The 17,854-nt window shown below is 39.1% G+C and overlaps 1 protein-coding gene across 2 annotated transcripts in view; it reads left to right on the top strand.

Moving 5' to 3' along the window:
- Positions 1-17,854, top strand: part of zc3h7a (zinc finger CCCH-type containing 7A) — an 80,349-nt gene that overhangs the window by 36,590 nt on the left and 25,905 nt on the right. For both annotated transcript variants that reach the window (XM_039776445.1, XM_039776444.1), the window contains 4 exons: positions 596-696; positions 2,658-2,839; positions 3,832-3,908; positions 12,072-12,208. In XM_039776445.1, the coding sequence (XP_039632379.1) occupies positions 596-696; positions 2,658-2,839; positions 3,832-3,908; positions 12,072-12,208 (497 nt within the window). The remainder of the gene's footprint in view (positions 1-595; positions 697-2,657; positions 2,840-3,831; positions 3,909-12,071; positions 12,209-17,854) is intronic.

Raw genomic sequence — 17,854 nt, 5'->3', positions numbered from 1 at the left:
TGTGTAGTGCATTTTTTATTTTTGATGTTTGATGAATCAAGTTGCTGTTCTAATATGTAGCTTGGAACTAAATCTGATCCATCTTATTACAAAATCTGAAGTTCAACATGGTATCCAGTTACTCATTTGATTTAAAGGGTTCATGGGTTTGTCTTTATGTTACAGAACTATATATACATGCACATACTCTGGGGGAAAAAGCTATATAGTCATAAGAAGAGCATGCAAATTTCATGAATAAAGATCCCTCGCAACATCCTTATCCAAGCTCCTGCTTGAACCAATATGCCTTTGTGCCTTTCAAGTAGTTACCATCATCCTAAAATGTTATGTGTTGCAGCCTTCTGTAAGGTTTTTCAAATTACTAAGCATAATCATTTATTTTGTCCTAATATTGTCTTACTAGTATTTTCTAGTTTTGCAGAATCATTCCCTAAAATATGCATATTTAAAGATGCTTCTTGTGTCCTAGATAGTTGTCCTGGTTATTTAATTTTATTTGATTAGGAGTGATATTTGACTTGATTATTTTGTAATGAGTCTTTGCTGGACACTGTATCTGTATTTTAAATAATTGTTTTCCATTTTTGTCAAGGTCTGTTTTGATCACAAGCCTAGAATAATCAGTAAAAGGAATAAAGATTTCCAGTCTTTTTGTTCACATCCTATTACAAAACATGACTTTGAAAGAAACAAGTAAGCATAAGTATTTTACTTTGACAAAGATATGTGCGGTTTTGAATTTTTTATATTTTATTAATGCTTGTTACTGTTGAATTTAATACTGTTGTGATGTTAGACATTGTATATTGTGTTGTGATGTTTCTTTTGTTGTATTATATCAGTAATTCTTTGGCATATTCAATCATTGTTTATTTTATGTAGCTCGACTGATAGCAAGGAGCATGCACTGTTTATAAGCAGCTTTGTGGAGTGAAAAGATTGCAATATTAAATTTAACTACAGAACAGAACAATATCCTATACCATACACAAATACTACAGACACACACACTGTAAAGCTTGTAGTTACTGAGCCTGGACAACTCTGGAAGTGTAACTTAACAAATTTTACATATCAAATGCCAGGATCAATATAGTTTTGGGATGTGCATGGTATATTTACAAAACATACACAAGATTAATGGGAAAGATGACAAATTGAGCTATACAGATAAAGCACAACTACTAGACTGCAAAACCATCTATAAAGCACATTTGTAGTATAATGGAGAAATCTGAATTTTTTTTTTTTTTTAATTCTAGCAGGTCTAATTGCATACTTGATGAAGAAACAACAATTTAAAAAGACTATAGGTCAAGTATTTTTGAGATGATAATGCATCACAATACAATTTTAAAAGTAGTACATACAATCATTAACTTGATTGAATCTGAACCCTAGGTATCTTTTAAATAAAAACATGTATGAATCCGCCTTAATCAAATGTTAGTGCCTGTGTGTCAAGGTTAGAAAGATTTAGCATTTTATTTTATGGACTTTTTATAATTATATAGGGGGAAAATATAAACTGCAGTAGTTCACATTGTTTTTTATATATACATTATGCAGTAGTCCAGAGTGTTTATATATAAATTATACACACACAATGTTTGTATGTGTATATACAGTACTGGTGAGAAATTTAAGAACACCTCAGTTTTTTGGAAATACATGCAGTTTAATGCCTTAATGTTTCATAAAATCAAGGCAAAGAACAAAACAATGTCAAATAAAAAAAAAAAAAAGGCAAGGAATCATTAAGTGTACAACATTTTCTTAAAATTTTTGATTAATCAAAGTAGCCACCTTTTGCTGATAATAATAAACTGTAGCAACCCTTTTGATTCAGAATTCCTGTCACTCTCTGCCAACTCACCAACTCTGCCTTCAGCAACAAAACCCCAGACCATCACACTTCCTCCTCCACATTTGACAGTTGGTGTCATACACTGAGGAACCATCCTTTCACCAACTCAACGGTGTACAAACACCCTGTGTGATGAACCAAATATTTCAAATTTTGATTCATCAGTCCATAAGACATTCTTCTTTCAGTCTGCAGTAGTACACAGCCAGTACTTCAAGGACCTTTTTTGTTCTTTAAAGAATGGCCTTACTGCTTGTCAAACCTGTAGCTTTTTTTTTTTTTTACAGCAATTAAGCTGTTGTTGAAGCTATTGTGCTGTGAGGCGCCTATCACACAAGCTGAACTTGTCTTCTGATTGGGTTATGACTTTGGGTCTGCCAGATCGCTTTCTATCAGAAGTTTCTTCCAGTTTCCTATTGCCATTGGATTGTGTAGGACACAAAAAGACTTTGCTTTTTTTTTTTTTTTTGCAGTTTCTCTAAAGAAAATGCCTATACTTCTAAGGTTAATAATTTCCTTTTTTTTTAGTTATTGCTTACCTAAGCTTTAAATTTAAATCTGACAATTTACCGCTTACCTTTACTTCATTTTAGGTCATTCATTGCATTTGAACTGAATAAATTTGAACAAACACTGTAAAAACTAAGGTGTTCTAAAATCTTTGACTGGTAGGGTAGATACATGTTATATACATAATATTGTGTGTGTATGTATATTCCTTTATAATACAATTTTGAATGTGCAGGCTACAGCCAAATACTAAATAGTAGCTTCAATTTTGCAACAGGTGTCTGGTACACATTTTAAGAGAGACTACTGTAAAGTACCTAAAGATTCGACCATATCACGCACTGTGTCAGCTGGACCTTTGTCGCCATGAAGTGCGCTATGGTTGTGTGCGAGAAGATGAGTGTTTCTATGCGCACAGCTTGATAGAATACAAAGTGTGGATGATGCAAATGGAAACTGGTAAGACTGCAAAATAATTCTAATAAATGGGAACTATGTATCAGCAAACTCTTGACTTACAGATATTTGATTGCTAAAATACTTTTTCATTCAATCAGCTTATTTCCTTGGAATCTTACAACCTTTTAAAAGGTTTATACATGTTATTACAATATAGATGTGAACACTACTGTTTTGCCTTTGAGTGCCACAGCTGTTGTCAGAAATTAATAAATTAATTTATTTTCACAGAAAAAGAAAACATGATCAAATTAATTGACATTACAGTTTATTGTTAAGAGCACAAAGACATTGCTTTAGGCTGAAAAGAAGAACAAAAACAAAATTAAAGGTTTCGGGCATAATTTTGGTGTTATTTCCCTTTCTGTTTAGTCCATGTTAAAGCCAAGAGTTTAAGTCTGTTTGACACTATGAAGCAATCCAAAGTGGGAAATGATTTTATTCATTAGGCCTGAATAGATGGATGGATGAATAGATAGTTAGTTAGCTAGCAAGCAAGCACTGTATTATCCCCAGGGAGAAATTATGACTTTGTATGGAAGCTCAGTTAATCAGTAGATAATTCTTATATAATGACAAACAAAAAAATCCATCAATTACACATGAAAAGAGCTGCAAAAAAGAATGAGAACTTCTGACATGGCTAAAGATTTAAACAGCAGTCACAACAAGGATAATTTTTGATATGGAATTATTTTGTTGCTTTATTGAATTAATACATTTCTCATTTCAGTATTTTCACTTGCACATTAATGCCTTTTTCAAACTAGGGAAAATTCTTTAAAAATACTAAAACTTTTGTCAAAAATGTAAAAGTAATTGATAAGTGACTTATTTGATTTTCAAATTTTATTGATTTAGGTCGCATGTATACATTTTTATTTTTTCACAAAGAGGGAAAAAAAAAGTATACTTTTTGTTGAGTCAGTGCTATTTCTTTTGTGGTGTTTTTTCAGCGCATTATACTTAGAACCGCATTTTTTTTTTTAAAGGTATTACATTTGAAGCTATTACACAAGATTCTAAGAAATATTGGACAAGTATGGATCCCAGTGTTCATGGAGTGCAAGTAAGGGTTTTTAATTTTAATCTCTATTAACTTTTATAATTTTAATGATTTAGTTATATTATTAATAGGTAAAATTTGTAAAGTTTGTTAACCATTAATTGTAAATAATTATTGAAATTATATTTATGCTTTTAGAAAACCTGCATGATGAATATTTTAATGTAAATATTAGTATTGATTATTTTGCATTCATTCAGTTATTAAATATTGGACATTCATTCAGAAGTGGCATTGCTCCATCCCATTAAAAACAGACTTCTTACATGCAAACCCCTATTATGTGAACATTTTGGAGTAAATTAATATTTCACAGAAATGTTTACTTGATGCATACTACAGTAATTTTCATATGTACTTTAGTATTACATTGCATGTAGCCTCTTAAACTAAAGAACTGCTTTGAGCATATAGGTAACATATTTCAAATATTTCCATTTAGATGAATGGATTAATAGAATATCAAAACGTAAAATCTCCCCCATTTTGCATTACATTTTTTTATTTTTAAAAGAGTTACTATGGAAGTAGACTCTGACCATATTAATTATCTCTCTGTCAAAATGGACATTTTCTCCATCAACATAACATCTTTAATGGTTGTCTTATGCGTCTTGCTAACAACACTACTTAGTTTTGTGCAATAGAACGAATAAGAGAGTATATTTATGAAAACAGGCAAAGTCATTCACTTTTTTGTTTTGAGAAAGGATTGAAATTTTGACAATATAGCTAGGAATCTTCAGTTTAAATAATGCTATACAATAGCCCCCTTCAACACTATACTGGATAAGTGGGTTAGTAAATGGGTGGATGGAATATAAAAGCTTTCATGAATATAACTGAATAAGTACCAAAGTATGCAGATTAATGCTTTGTATGCTTCAGTGGTTATTGTCTATTTGCAAATGATTGAATTGTTAAGAGGACACCCAATCACGGAATTGTAACAGATTTTCATGTTTTCTCTGGGTGGGGGATGGGGAGGAATAAAGTACACACTTCTGTACCTGCTTCTATGTGGAAGCTGCTGAAATGATTAAAAAGCAGCCCAAAGACAGCATACCCATGCTTTTTTTGTGCATGAAATTACCAAGGTCAACCCCTCCATCTTATCTGGCAGAAATTTGTGAATCATTCTGTTAGATTCTTATGATTTAGATGTACTTTACAAGATATACTTGTAGGATAGGAGGTGTTAATCTTCAGAGTAGCAGAGAGGCACACTGCCATCCTTATGGAGCAGTCTTCCAAAAATTCCATATACTGTAGACATCCATCAGAGAAAGATGCTTTTTTAGAAATAACACTTCAGTTTCCTACCTGTAGTGAGCAATTGTTGCGATTATTACAGTGGCTGGAGTGCAGGTCCTGACACCAGCCCCCAAGTTTTCCCTGTCAGTTGGAGGACCTACTTACAGGGGAACAGAATAAACAGACATTAAATTTAAAGTATACTGACATTAGACAGCGGACTGCAAATGTGTTTTGTGGCAGCCATAGTTTTAAGTAAGTTTAATAATACTACATGTGTCACTGTAATTGATGCTTTTGAAGAACATAGATCAGAATTTGTGTACTTGTAATGACAAGTTTTTAAGTTTGTCTTTTCTTGCCAAGTATAACTTTTGAGAAAAAGAATGATGGGCTTGTAGGATTAGTTGTGTGTATAGTACAATCATTAGCTTTTTAGGATGTTTGAGTAAAACTTAGATTTGAGTCAGATGTCTCAATATTTGAAGAAGGATAAAGCCACAAACATTACTATGGAAGAATTGTTTTTGATGTTGCTGTGAGCAAAAAAAGAATATTATAGTTGAGTCCATTTGTAACAAAACTAAATTCTACATATGGATAAAACCTACATAATGGTTAAATAAAAGAAGCCTCATAAAAGGCAAAAACCTGTTAAATTCCCTGCATCTTTAATTCCTAAGGAATTCAAACTTTCCATAAAAAACTAGCCTGACGATTGGCATGTAAAATTGGCCTCACAGTTCCAGATAATAAAATTGACCATCATGGCACATGCTTTACAAAGTAAGATGCCAGTTTTAAAAATATAAATGTTATTTACAAGACAAAATCAGAAAATCTGGCAACTGGTGGTGATTTCTTTAATACACACTTGTTCAGTACTGTCCAACAACAACAACAACATTTATTTATATAGCACATTTTCATACAAAAAATGTAGCTCAAAGTGCTTTACAAAATGAAGAATAGAAAAATAGAAGACACAATAAAAAATAAACATAAGTCAACATTAATTAACATAGAATAAGTAAGGTCCGATGGCCAGGGTGGACAAAAAAAAAAAAAAAAAACTCCAGATGCTGGAGAAAAAAAAATAAAATCTGTAGGGATTCCAGACCAAGAGACCGCCCAGTCCCCTCTGGGCAATCTACCTAACATAAATCAAACAGTACTCTTTGTATTTAGGGTTTTCCTGGAAGGACTTGATGATGATGGTCACGTAGACTTCTGAATCCGGAAAAAGAAACGGAAGAGAGAGTGGGGTTAATACGGATTATGGAGCCACTATGAATAGTTATTATGATGAATTGAACATACAGAGTATCAGGATTAAGTTAAAGTGAAGTTATGAGAAGGCCATGTTAAAGTAATGTGTTTTCAGCAGTGTTTGGCAGGCTATTCCAGATTTTAGGTGCATAACAACAGAAGGCCGCCTCACCACTTCTTTTAAGTTTAGCTTTTGGAATTATAAGGAGACACTCATTTGAAGATCTAAGGTTACGATTTGGAATATAACGTGTCAGACATTCCAATATATAAGATGGAGCGCGATTATTTAAGGCTTTATAAACCATAAGCAGTATTTTAAAGTCAATCCTGAATGACACAGGCAACCAGTGTAGTGACATCAAAACTGGAGAAATGTGCTCGGATTTTCTTTTCCTAGTTAGGATTCTAGCAGCTGCATTCTGCACTCGTTGCAAGTGATTTATGTCTTTTTTGGGTAGTCCTGAGAGGAGTGCGTTACAGTAATCTAGTCTACTGAAAACAAAAGTGTGAATAAATTTCTCAGCATCTTTCAATGATATAAGAGGTCTAACTTTTGCTATGTTTCTTAAGTGAAAAAATGCTGTCCTAGTGGTCTGATGAATATGCGATTTAAAATTCAGATTACAGTCAACAGTTACCCCTAAGTTTTTTACTTCCGTCTTAACTTTTAATCCTAATGCATCAAGTTTATTTCTGATAACCTCATTGAATCCATTATTGCCAATTACTAAAATTTCAGTTTTCTCTTTATTTAGTTTGAGAAAATTACTATTCATCCATTCAGAAATACCAGTAAGACATTGTGTTAGTGAATCGAGAGAGTCGGAGTCATCAGGTGCTATTGATAAGTACAGCTGTGTGTCATCAGCATAGCTGTGGTAGCTCACGTTGTAACCTGAGATAATCTGACCTAACGGAAGCATATAGATTGAGTTAAGTCCAAATTTGCTGGGTGTACCACAGCTACCACAGCAGATTATGAACATGCTCAACAAAAAAGGAGCAAAAACCTATTCATGTACTAGTTAAAGTGAACCAGAAGTAGTATAAATTAAGCCTATGTAGTGCTATAAATGGTCTGTTTATGGTGTAGATGATTAGGGTGAAGATAAAGTTATCTAATACAAAATGTATTGATGTACTTATATAATACAAAATTTCAAAAATCATCTCTGTACAAAATGCTAAGGGTGGTGTCCATTTGTCATGCAATTACCCGTGAACGACTGGGGCTAGAACATTGATCTGGGTCTTAATTAAAAGCTTATGACATGATATGCACTGGTGAAGGAAAAAAATTGCTCAAAGTAGTTAGTTTTTGGGGTTTGCATCTTTCTTATGGCAAAATGCTCAAGATGGTAACAAGGGAGAAAGGAAAAGAACAATATTGATATCTGCTGAGCATGCAGCAATTTGCTGAAGATACTCATTTGAAGAAGAACAGCCATGCCGTTTCCTCAATATTGAGAATGGGAAATAGAACACATGCTTGGCAAAGAATGATAAATGCCTGTGCAAACTGAGCTTTGCCCTGTCTTTACACCAAAGTGATCATTACAATTGCAAAATAAACTGCTAAACACTGGGATGATACAAAAAAAACCCCACTCTCCATACAAGTGCTACAGTGTCGAAGAACGACGAGAGGCAAGCCTGAATATAGAGCCATTGAGAAACTGGCCAATACTGTGGCTCGTTAACATGTCACACATTTTACAGCACAGAATGCAAGAATGACAACAGAGAAAAGTATGTCACCAAACAAGAAGATTGTTAAATACTTAAAACTTCTGCCCAAATGAGCACTAATTTCAGTTAGATCAGTGTTGTACTAACTGAAAACAAAGGAAGGTGTGGTCAAAATATTAAGTTTGCTGTACTGTATATGAACCACTTTTATTTGATGACCGAATGTCCGAGTGTTTCCTACTAAATAATATATTTTATATAAAGTAAAACTGTTGTGTTAAATGAAGTTTTTCAAAATACTGGAAATAAAACTATTATATATATATATATATATATATATATATATTGTGAACCTCGCCCCGGACACAGACAGGCAGACACGTCAATGTCACCCACAAACACTGGTTTATTTCTCATTATTCCTTTTACAATTCGCTCACCAACCCCAACTCCTTAGTCCAGGCCAATCCAATGCCTCCTCTTTTCTTCTTTTCCTTTTCTCTCTTTCTTTCTCTTTTCTTTTCTTCCCACCGCCTCCTTCCTCCTCCAGACGTTGCCACTCTTCCACCCGACTCTTGTCAACGACTGGAGGGAGGCGGCCCCTTTTATAGGAACCCGGATGGGCTCCAGCTGCTCCCCGCAATCTCCAGCGGACACACCCCGTGTGGCGGAAATGCCGGCTGCGCCCGGAAGCCGTCCGGCGTCCCCTGTCGTCTTCCCCGGCACTTCCTGGTGTGGCGGAAGTGCCGGGCTCCCGGAATAAACAGGCACTGGGGCGCCGCCTGGCGGTGGCCACGGGTCCCTACAGGGCTGGGCTTCCAAGCCCTGTACCCGAGGCCCCCTGCATAACCAGGACGGACGCCCCCACTCGGTCTGGAGGAGGCACTGCCCCTCCTCCGGTCCTCCAAGGCGTCCCGGCCGGGCTCCTGCCCCGACCGGCAACCGCACGGGATAAACCGGCATCGGGGCGCCGCCTGGCGGTGACCACGGGCCCCTACAGGGAAGGGCTTCCATGCCCTCAACCCGTGGCCCCAACAGAACCAGGACGGACACCCTCGCGGTCTGGAGGAGGCACAAGCCCTCCTCACGTCCTCCTGGGCGTCCCGGCCGGGCTCCAGCCCCGGCCGGGGCCACAGTGCCCCACCGCTAGCGAGGACACGTGGGTCCGAACGGCACAACCCGAAGGGCAGCACGCCCCCAGCGAGGGTCCTACTATGTCCCCAGGGTCCAACACGGCACCCTGGGACATCTGTCTTGCGCACCTCGCCGCGCAAACGTCCCCCTGTGGTCTGCGCCGCTCTCGCCCCCGCCGTTCCCCCCAGCGGGGTCACTGTAGGCCTCCCGGCGTGGAGCACTCCAGCGGGCGCCCGTTCAAGGCGGGCAGGTCCCGTCGACGTCGGCCTCAGCGCTCGTCGGGGCTTCGGGCCTGTAAAATAAAAGAAAAGAGGGCCAGAAGCACAGCCAGGACACTCATCCCGAGCGCCCGTCGGTCTCCTCAGACGACCGTGCTCCTGCCCCCTCGACAGCCCCCAACTTGCCTGCTGAAGTCCTCCGCCGCAGGTTCCATGCCCGTCCGCCGTCCGCGGCACCGCTCGCAGGCGGCTCGCCCAGCGCCCAGGGATCTCCTCTGCCCGCACAGAGGCGACCTTGCCTATCGGGAAATCGGCACTCATCCCTCGATTCCCCTTTTATTTTGGGGCGCTTATAACGGCTTGAGTCTGCCCATGGGAAAGGTACAGACCCTGTCCGGTTTGCGTCCCTATAGAGCGACGGGAGACTGTTGCAGGCTTGGGGTATCGGGCGCTAGGACCCAGGGCACTCATCAGCCCGTGTCCTGCTAACCCTTTCGCTTTCACTCCCCTCCCCTTGCATACAGAATTCACCGACGCCTGCAGTGTCGGACAGCCCCCTACTTGATACCGTTCATTCGGATCACGGCCGAGTTCGGTGGGCTTTCCTTTATGCTGTACGGAGTCGATTCCACTTACCGTCTCCGCGGTACCAGTCCGTCAAAGATTTCAGCGTCGCGCCTTTCTGACGTCACTGACGCGCCCGCCGTCTCCTTCAGACTTAGCAGTTCAGCCTGGATGGCACCTAGCACCTGCAACATTGACAAGCACAGAAAGTCAGTTGACGATTGACCTACCTGCTTGTCAGTCTTAGCGCCTGCTTCCTGTGGGGCTTCTCCAGCCCAATCGGGTCTCTCCTTGGCACGAGATGGACGTTCCCTGGTCCCGCCTCTATACAATCATTGGCGGGCACACAAGACACCCCGTCCAATCCCGTGCCCGTCTCAGGAAGAATTTCCGGTCGGGCCATCTTGGCTCCTCTCCTCCTGGTGCGACGCCATTCCGGCTCTTCGGGTTGCAGCGCCTTCTCCATGGCGGATTCTTTCACCGTCGTGGTGACCACAAAGCACCGCGGATCGGCGTGCGATTGTCCTCCGTTTGGACCCGGGCAGCTCCTGCCTGCTAAACACCAGTTCTGATGTGCCCTCCGGGCCGACCGTCGCAAGCAGGGACCTTACGTCCCGGATTCCTTCTAACCGAGGCACCCGCCCGGCATGGACCTCAGACACGCCACGCCGTCCCGGACGTCTTCATGGGCAGCAACCACACAGGAGACCGCTGTACCCTGCAACGTCCGCTGAAGTTTCGCCGCACCAGGTAGGCATCCGACCGCATTCCGGTGGCAATCTGGGGAATTTCGCGTCTTTCGGGGGCCGTGAGCACTTCGCACCCTCGAAACCTGTGCGGGGTTGCCTGCTGCTCCGGGCCGTTCACAAAATTTTTATTTTGGGGTCCCCGTCTTGGCACAGACAGAGGGCCCCACGTTGGGCGCCATTGTGAACCTCGCCCGGACACAGACAGGCAGACACGTCAATGTCACCCACAAACACTGGTTTATTTCTCATTATTCCTTTTACAATTCGCTCACCAACCCCAACTCCTTAGTCCAGGCCAATCCAATGCCTTCTCTTTTCTTCTTTTCCTTTTCTCTCTTTCTTTCTCTTTTCTTTTCTTCCCACCGTCTCCTTCCTCCTCCAGGCGTTGCCACTCTTCCACCCGACTCTTGTCAACGACTGGAGGGAGGCCTATAGGAACCGGATGGGCTCCAGCTGCTCCCCGCAATCTCCGGACACACCCCGTGTGGCGGAAATGCCGGCTGCGCACCGGAAGCCGTCCGGCGTCCCCTGTCGTCTTCCCCGGCACTTCCTGGTGTGGCGGAAGTGCGGGCTCCCGGAATAAACAGGCACTGGGGCGCCGCCTGGCGGTGGCCACGGGTCCCTACAGGGCTGTGCTTCCAAGCCCTGTACCCGAGGCCCCCTGCATAACCAGGACGGACGCCCACTCGGTCTGGAGGAGGCACTCGCCCTCCTCCGGTCCTCCAAGGCGTCCCGGCCGGGCTCCTGCCCGACCGGCAACCGCCGGGATAAGCCGGCATCGGGGCGCCGCCTGGCGGTGACCACGGGCCCCTACAGGGAAGGGCTTCCATGCCCTCAACCCGTGGCCCCCAACAGAACCAGGGCGGACACCCCTCGCGGTCTGGAGGAGGCACAAGCCCTCCTCACGTCCTCCTGGCGTCCCGGCGGGCTCCAGCCGGCGGGGCCTAATATATATATATATATATATATATATGTATATATATATATATATATATATATATATAAATATAAATAATACAGGACATTTTGAAAAGTTAAATTTATTTATTTTGATACTGTGCAAGCAGTGTAGCAAAGGTTTTACTCTTCAAGATTGATGATCCTTTATGCATCTGTATAATAAAACACAGTTTAAAAAATCATTACTAATAAAACATTATCCTTCAGTTGAACTTTTAAAATAATTTAAATGAGAACAATTATTGAACTATGTATAAATAAAATATTAAAATTGATTCTTAATTACATGTGTTTTGTTTTTTTTTTTTTTTTTTTTCAACCTTAAGCAAGCACCAACAATACAAGGAAGATTTGGACCTTCAAATTTGAAGATACAGTTTGTTTGTGCACAATGCTGGAGAAATGGTCAAGTTAATGAACCAGACAAAAACAGGAAATATTGTACTGCAAAAGCAAGGCATCCGTAAGTAACAGACTGAATATTTGGTATAAAACATATTAAATATTGTTGAAAGGTACAACTAATTTGTATATATTCAGCTGGAAAGTTTGTACAGTGATGCCCTTTTTTTTTTTTTAGTCCCCTGCATTTTACTCTTAGCAATTTATGCTCAGTTCTCATCTAACTTATTTTAGGTTGATTAAAAGTTGGGTTGTTATTAAAATCACCTGTAATCTTAAAATAGTTTACAGTCAAATTTACATATGATGCTATAAGTATATCGCAGTATTTTTGGGTATTTTGTTGATAACTACGTATATTTGTGTATGGCAGAGCAGTGATTAACACACTGCTGCCTTGCAAATCCAGTATTCTGGTTTCTGGATTACAGTCAGCTATTATTGCTTTCATATTTGTGCTACTTGGAATTTGATAAAATAAATCTCACTAGTTAATGTATCCCCCTTGTTCTACTGCTTGTTTATGCTGTAGGTTAAGTTAAACATGTTGATTCTTATTGTTACTATCCTCTTTCTACAAAGATTGCCAAAAACAAATGGGGGTGTGACAAGATACCTGACCTTTGTAATACAAATCTACTAACGCATTGCCAAGATCATGGTGTTAAACCATTTCAAACTTTAGATCCATTATAGTGCTGAGAGCTTTCTTTGCCATATTACTATTTAGTTGACTTGAATTGGGGACTGATCGTGAACTAAAGGTAGAAGGATAAAAGATTTTGCAGTCCCAGTCAGCTACACACAGTAAATATTAGAACTATGACTAGAACAGGCTTATTAGCCCAACTTAAGCTCTTTATCCTATTCACCTGTTGTCCAAAATAACATCAAGTCCAGAGTTTTTGAAACTATAGAAGGAGGCTGAAATCAATCAAATCACCAGGACCAGATAAAATTTTAACTTATAGTGCTTAAAGAGGTTAGTGAGTACTTATCATATATAAATCCTTGAAGCATATCTTTCACAGGTCATTGCACACTGAGGACATTCCTATGGACTGGAAGTTGGTTAATGATATCCCATTATATAAAAAGTTGATCAGGCTGAATCAAGTACCTGCAGGCTAGTAAACTTAACATACATCACAGGTAAATTAATAGAACCAATTAAGCCAATGATTGACCATTACATTTCAAGAACCAGGTTTATTACTAAGTAGTGTGGTCAACAGGGGCTGCCACAAAGCCCCAAACATAGATGCACAGACACATTTTGAGTGTAAAACAAAGGGTTTTATTTTATACAAATACTTCCACGCTGTAATTATGCACACATTTCTTCACTCCTCTCCTTTCCTCTGCTCTGTTGCTGCTCTTGCTTCTCCTTCTCCTCTTCCCCAGCGAGTGTTCCCTGTCTGTCTCTCCCAGCTTCAACTCACTTGGACGAGACAGTTTGGTTTTTTATTGAAGGCCTTGGAGTACTTACTGTGCCAGAGTTTCACTCATTGGAAGTACTTCTAGGCTATACGAAAGTCCCAAACAGTGGAGAGTGTAACTCTTTGCAGCACCCCCTAGTGGCACCTATGGACCCCTGCAGGGTTGTACTACCAGACTACAATTCTCAGCATTCCCTGCTAGTGTCTGAATGGGTACCAACGCCATGGGATGCTGCTATCTATCAAAAAGGGGGGAGCATACAGACTTGAAACGGAGTCTCCCTCAATCTCCCTATTATATTTGCTTCCTGGCCAGTTAAGGAACTGGAAGCAAACCCAGCAGGAATGCCAGTCCATACGTGTTGTCCAGCACAGTAGTTAGAAAGATCATATGACACTAAAATGCTGATATTCTACAAACATGCAAGAAATCATATTGTGTCAGGCTGAAAGAATTTGATGTTGCTTCTTTGTTATCTCTCTTGCCAAGTTTATTATAACAGTCCTGCTGCCAATGCATCTCAGGGTGGACGTGGAGCATTGAAAGGGAGGTGGCGCCAATACATGCTAAGCAAATTTGTCATCGGTGAAGCATATGATCAGGGAGGTGTGTATGATATAATTTATTTAGATTTTCAGAAAGATTTTAAAAGATACAACTTGAAACTGTAGCGATTAAACTAAGAAAATTTAGGGCACCGTGTGTAGAGGGTTCAAAATTGGCTTGAAGAGCGGAAGCAAAAGGTTATATATAGTACAAAGATCTTTTTTAGAATTAAGTGCTGTTAGAAGTAGTGCCCGTTGGGAATCAGTGCTGGGTCAGTTCTTGTTTGAATGTATATTTCTAAGCAATCTTGATCATAACATACCTAATTGTTGAAAGTGCAGATAATACCAAATTAGGTGGAAAGGCAGAGAATGTAGAATTAACCAAATCATTACAAATTGGCCTAAACAGACAATAGGCTTGGTCAGCTTGGCAGATTAAATTTAATGTAAATAAATGTTGAGTATTACTCATAGGAAGTAAAAATACTAGATTTCAATACACACTGGGAGTTTTGAAATTTGAAAGTACGCATTATGAACAGGACCATGCAGTCATAGTGGACTTTTCACTATCTACATCTAGACAGACTACAGAAGTGATTAAAAAGGCTAATAGGATCAGTTATGTAGCCCAATTTGTGGAGAATAAGGCAAGTGAGGTTATACCTAAGCTATGTAATGCGCTTGTATGGGCTCATCTGGAATACTGTGGACAGTTTTGATCTCCTTATTATAAAAAGACCTAGTCGCACTAGAGAAAATATAGGAAAGAGTGACTAGTCTGATTCCATTTCTGCAAGGTATGAGTAGCAAGAAAAGACTGAAGGAGCTTAAACTCTTTTATTTTATGCAATGGAGATTTAAGAAGTAACATGATATCATTTTTGTAAAATAAATTCTTTAACATGAACATGGTGACGTGATGGAAAATTCTCAAGTTGATTTCACATAAACATTAGAAAGTCTTTCTTCACATAGATATCCATTGAGACCTGGAGTAAGTTACTAAATATTGCAGTAAGTAATAGTACTTTGGGGACTTTTAAAACTTGACATTATTCTGGAGAAATTGTGTGAATGTGATTGTCAAGCTTGTTGGTCTGGATTGACCTGTGCTCATCAAGATCAGTTTAATGTTCTAATGGAGGAAATGTTCTTGCTTCTTAAACACTAAGTATGATATGGTAAGTATTTTATTTATGATATGTATTTTTCACATATAATATTTCATTCACTGAATAATCAAGCTAAAAGGATAGCAAACTATAATGTCATGCTTTCCTGTTTTTTAGATCAAGCACAGCTAGAACTTTCAACCTGAAGAAACATTAAAGTAATGTTTGGTTAAATGAAAAAAAATAAGAAAATAATTTTATATTTTTCTTGAACTTAAACGTAATAATTCATGCATCATACAATCAACTCTTGTGGATTAAAACTATTTTACATGTGATAATACTGTATTAACAAAATATAGCTGTTTAATTAAGGCAAACATACATACTTCAAATTAGGCCTGCACACTCTGATTGGAATAGGTTGATTTGTTTATAATATGCTATGTAACACTGTAACAGTTTTTTCCCTGGTTTGCATTTTTGTGAGCAGTGAAAATAGGTGTATGTCCAGCTGACTGAGAGGTTTGGGGGAGGAGGGGACAGTGTTGAGGTAGTTTCAGTGGAGGGCTTTTTTTTCCAGCTTGGAATGAATACAGGTACCTTCGATGTTGTGTAAAATTTCTTCTTTCAGTTTTTTAAGTCACTAATATTTGATCTTACTTGCACAAACAAAACTTATTATACAGTGCATCCGGAAAGTATTCACAGCAAATCACTTTTTCCACATTGTGTTATGTTACAGCCTATTCCAAAATGGATTAAATTCATTTTTTTTCCTCAGAATTCTACACACAACACCCCATAATGACAATGTGAGGTTTTTGCAAATTTATTTAAAATAAAAAAACTGAGAAATCCCATGTGCATAAGTATTCACAGCCTTTGCTCAATACTTTGTCGATGCACCTTTGGCAGCAATTACAGCCTCAAGTCTTTTTGAATATGATGCCACAAGCTTGGCACACCTATCCTTGGCCACTTTCGCCCATTCCTCTTTGCAGCACCTCTCAAGCTCCATCAGGTTGGATGGGAAGCGTCGGTGCACAGCCATTTTAAGATCTCTCCAGAGATGTTCAATTGGATTCAAGTCTGGGCTCTGGCTGGGCCACTCAAGGACATTCACAGAGTTGTCCTGAAGCCACTCCTTTGATATCTTGGCTGTGTGCTTAGAGTTGTTGTCCTGCTGAAATAAGATACAGTTTGTAATTACAGAAGTGATAATAATAATCATTTGTCATACATCAAAATATATATAAACCCTCTATGCTGTTTTTTCCTGAAGAAGAAGAGAAAGAGATCAGTCTAGTGTTCATTTGTTTGCATTTTTTTTCTCATTTAAACATTTAACACTTGCACTAAATCAGCATGCAAGAAAACTATTCCAATAGCGGCTGTTCATTAATTTATGATTGATAAATATTCACTATCCTTCGATTAGATTATTTCTAATTGCTCTGCCCAAACTTGCTATTAAGCTATTTTTTGCAACTTGTATAGAAACATAGTTTGTTTTCCATCTGTTGGTCACTGGATTTGCTGAATCTGGAGAAAAAGAACATCTATAGATTTTAATTAAACTTTTATGCTTATAATACTTTTCATGAAATTCAGATTTGAAAATTCTTCTCTTTAATTGACCATGTTACAAGCTATTCTGAGATTCGTCTAGGTCAATAATTCATGGCGTTTATTTAAACTCTGCATCTGTTTGCAGGCTTCAAAGACACAGACCAGGCACAGATTGTGTTATCAATCACCAGTCATGATCACTATTGATATTCACATGTATTACACTTAACTTTGCATATTATATGGGAGTTCTCCCATTTCTACAGTTTAACATTCTAAGTCAGCTGACAAACATAGAAAGACAGACTTACAAATTACATAAACATGCATCTGCCGCCCCAGACTCTGAATAAAGATAATTTATTCGTCTTTTATTTTCTTTTCTAGATTCTAAACTCTGCTTCATGTCCAAGCAGAATTACTTGGCTAACGCAGAAATTCGTTCACTAGAAAACAGACAATCAACCTTCACTCGTTTCAGTCATTTCTACACACAGTATTTGGCAATTGCTTCATTCTTTCACATATATTCACGTTCTCTTTTTCAACAATACTTCATTCACAGAATAAAGTTCTCGATCTCTAGCAAACGTGCTATTAACTCACTCGAGGTTATGCTTTTTTTTTTTTTTGTTTATCTATAGGGTTTCACCATGCAACATACTTAAACGCGTCTTTTCCTTCATGCTTCTTATTAATCAAACAACATCTCAGGCCGCAAGCTGATATTACTGAAAATATTAGGAATGCTTCTTACCTTAGTTTCATACGCGTGATTTTCCAGATCATGGAAATTTCGTGGCAAACATCACGAGTCAGCGGCAACAAGGACAAAATATTGCCATGGCGATACGTAAAATTCAGCGACAGCAAGAGAAATCCACTCGTGGGGAAATCACACAGCACAATTCCACAACAAGAAAGTATTCCCACAAAAAGTTACGCGGTCACAAAGAATATCCTGACTTAACAAGGAAAACATACATGCTTGAACTTTTATCTCGTATCACCGAGCAAGTGTGCTAACCACTG

This window comes from Polypterus senegalus, chromosome 13, assembly GCF_016835505.1.
Source record: "Polypterus senegalus isolate Bchr_013 chromosome 13, ASM1683550v1, whole genome shotgun sequence".
Taxonomy (NCBI): domain Eukaryota; kingdom Metazoa; phylum Chordata; class Cladistia; order Polypteriformes; family Polypteridae; genus Polypterus; species Polypterus senegalus.
The sequence above is the reverse complement of the archived record's forward strand: the minus strand, read 5'-3'. Positions and strand labels throughout refer to the sequence as shown.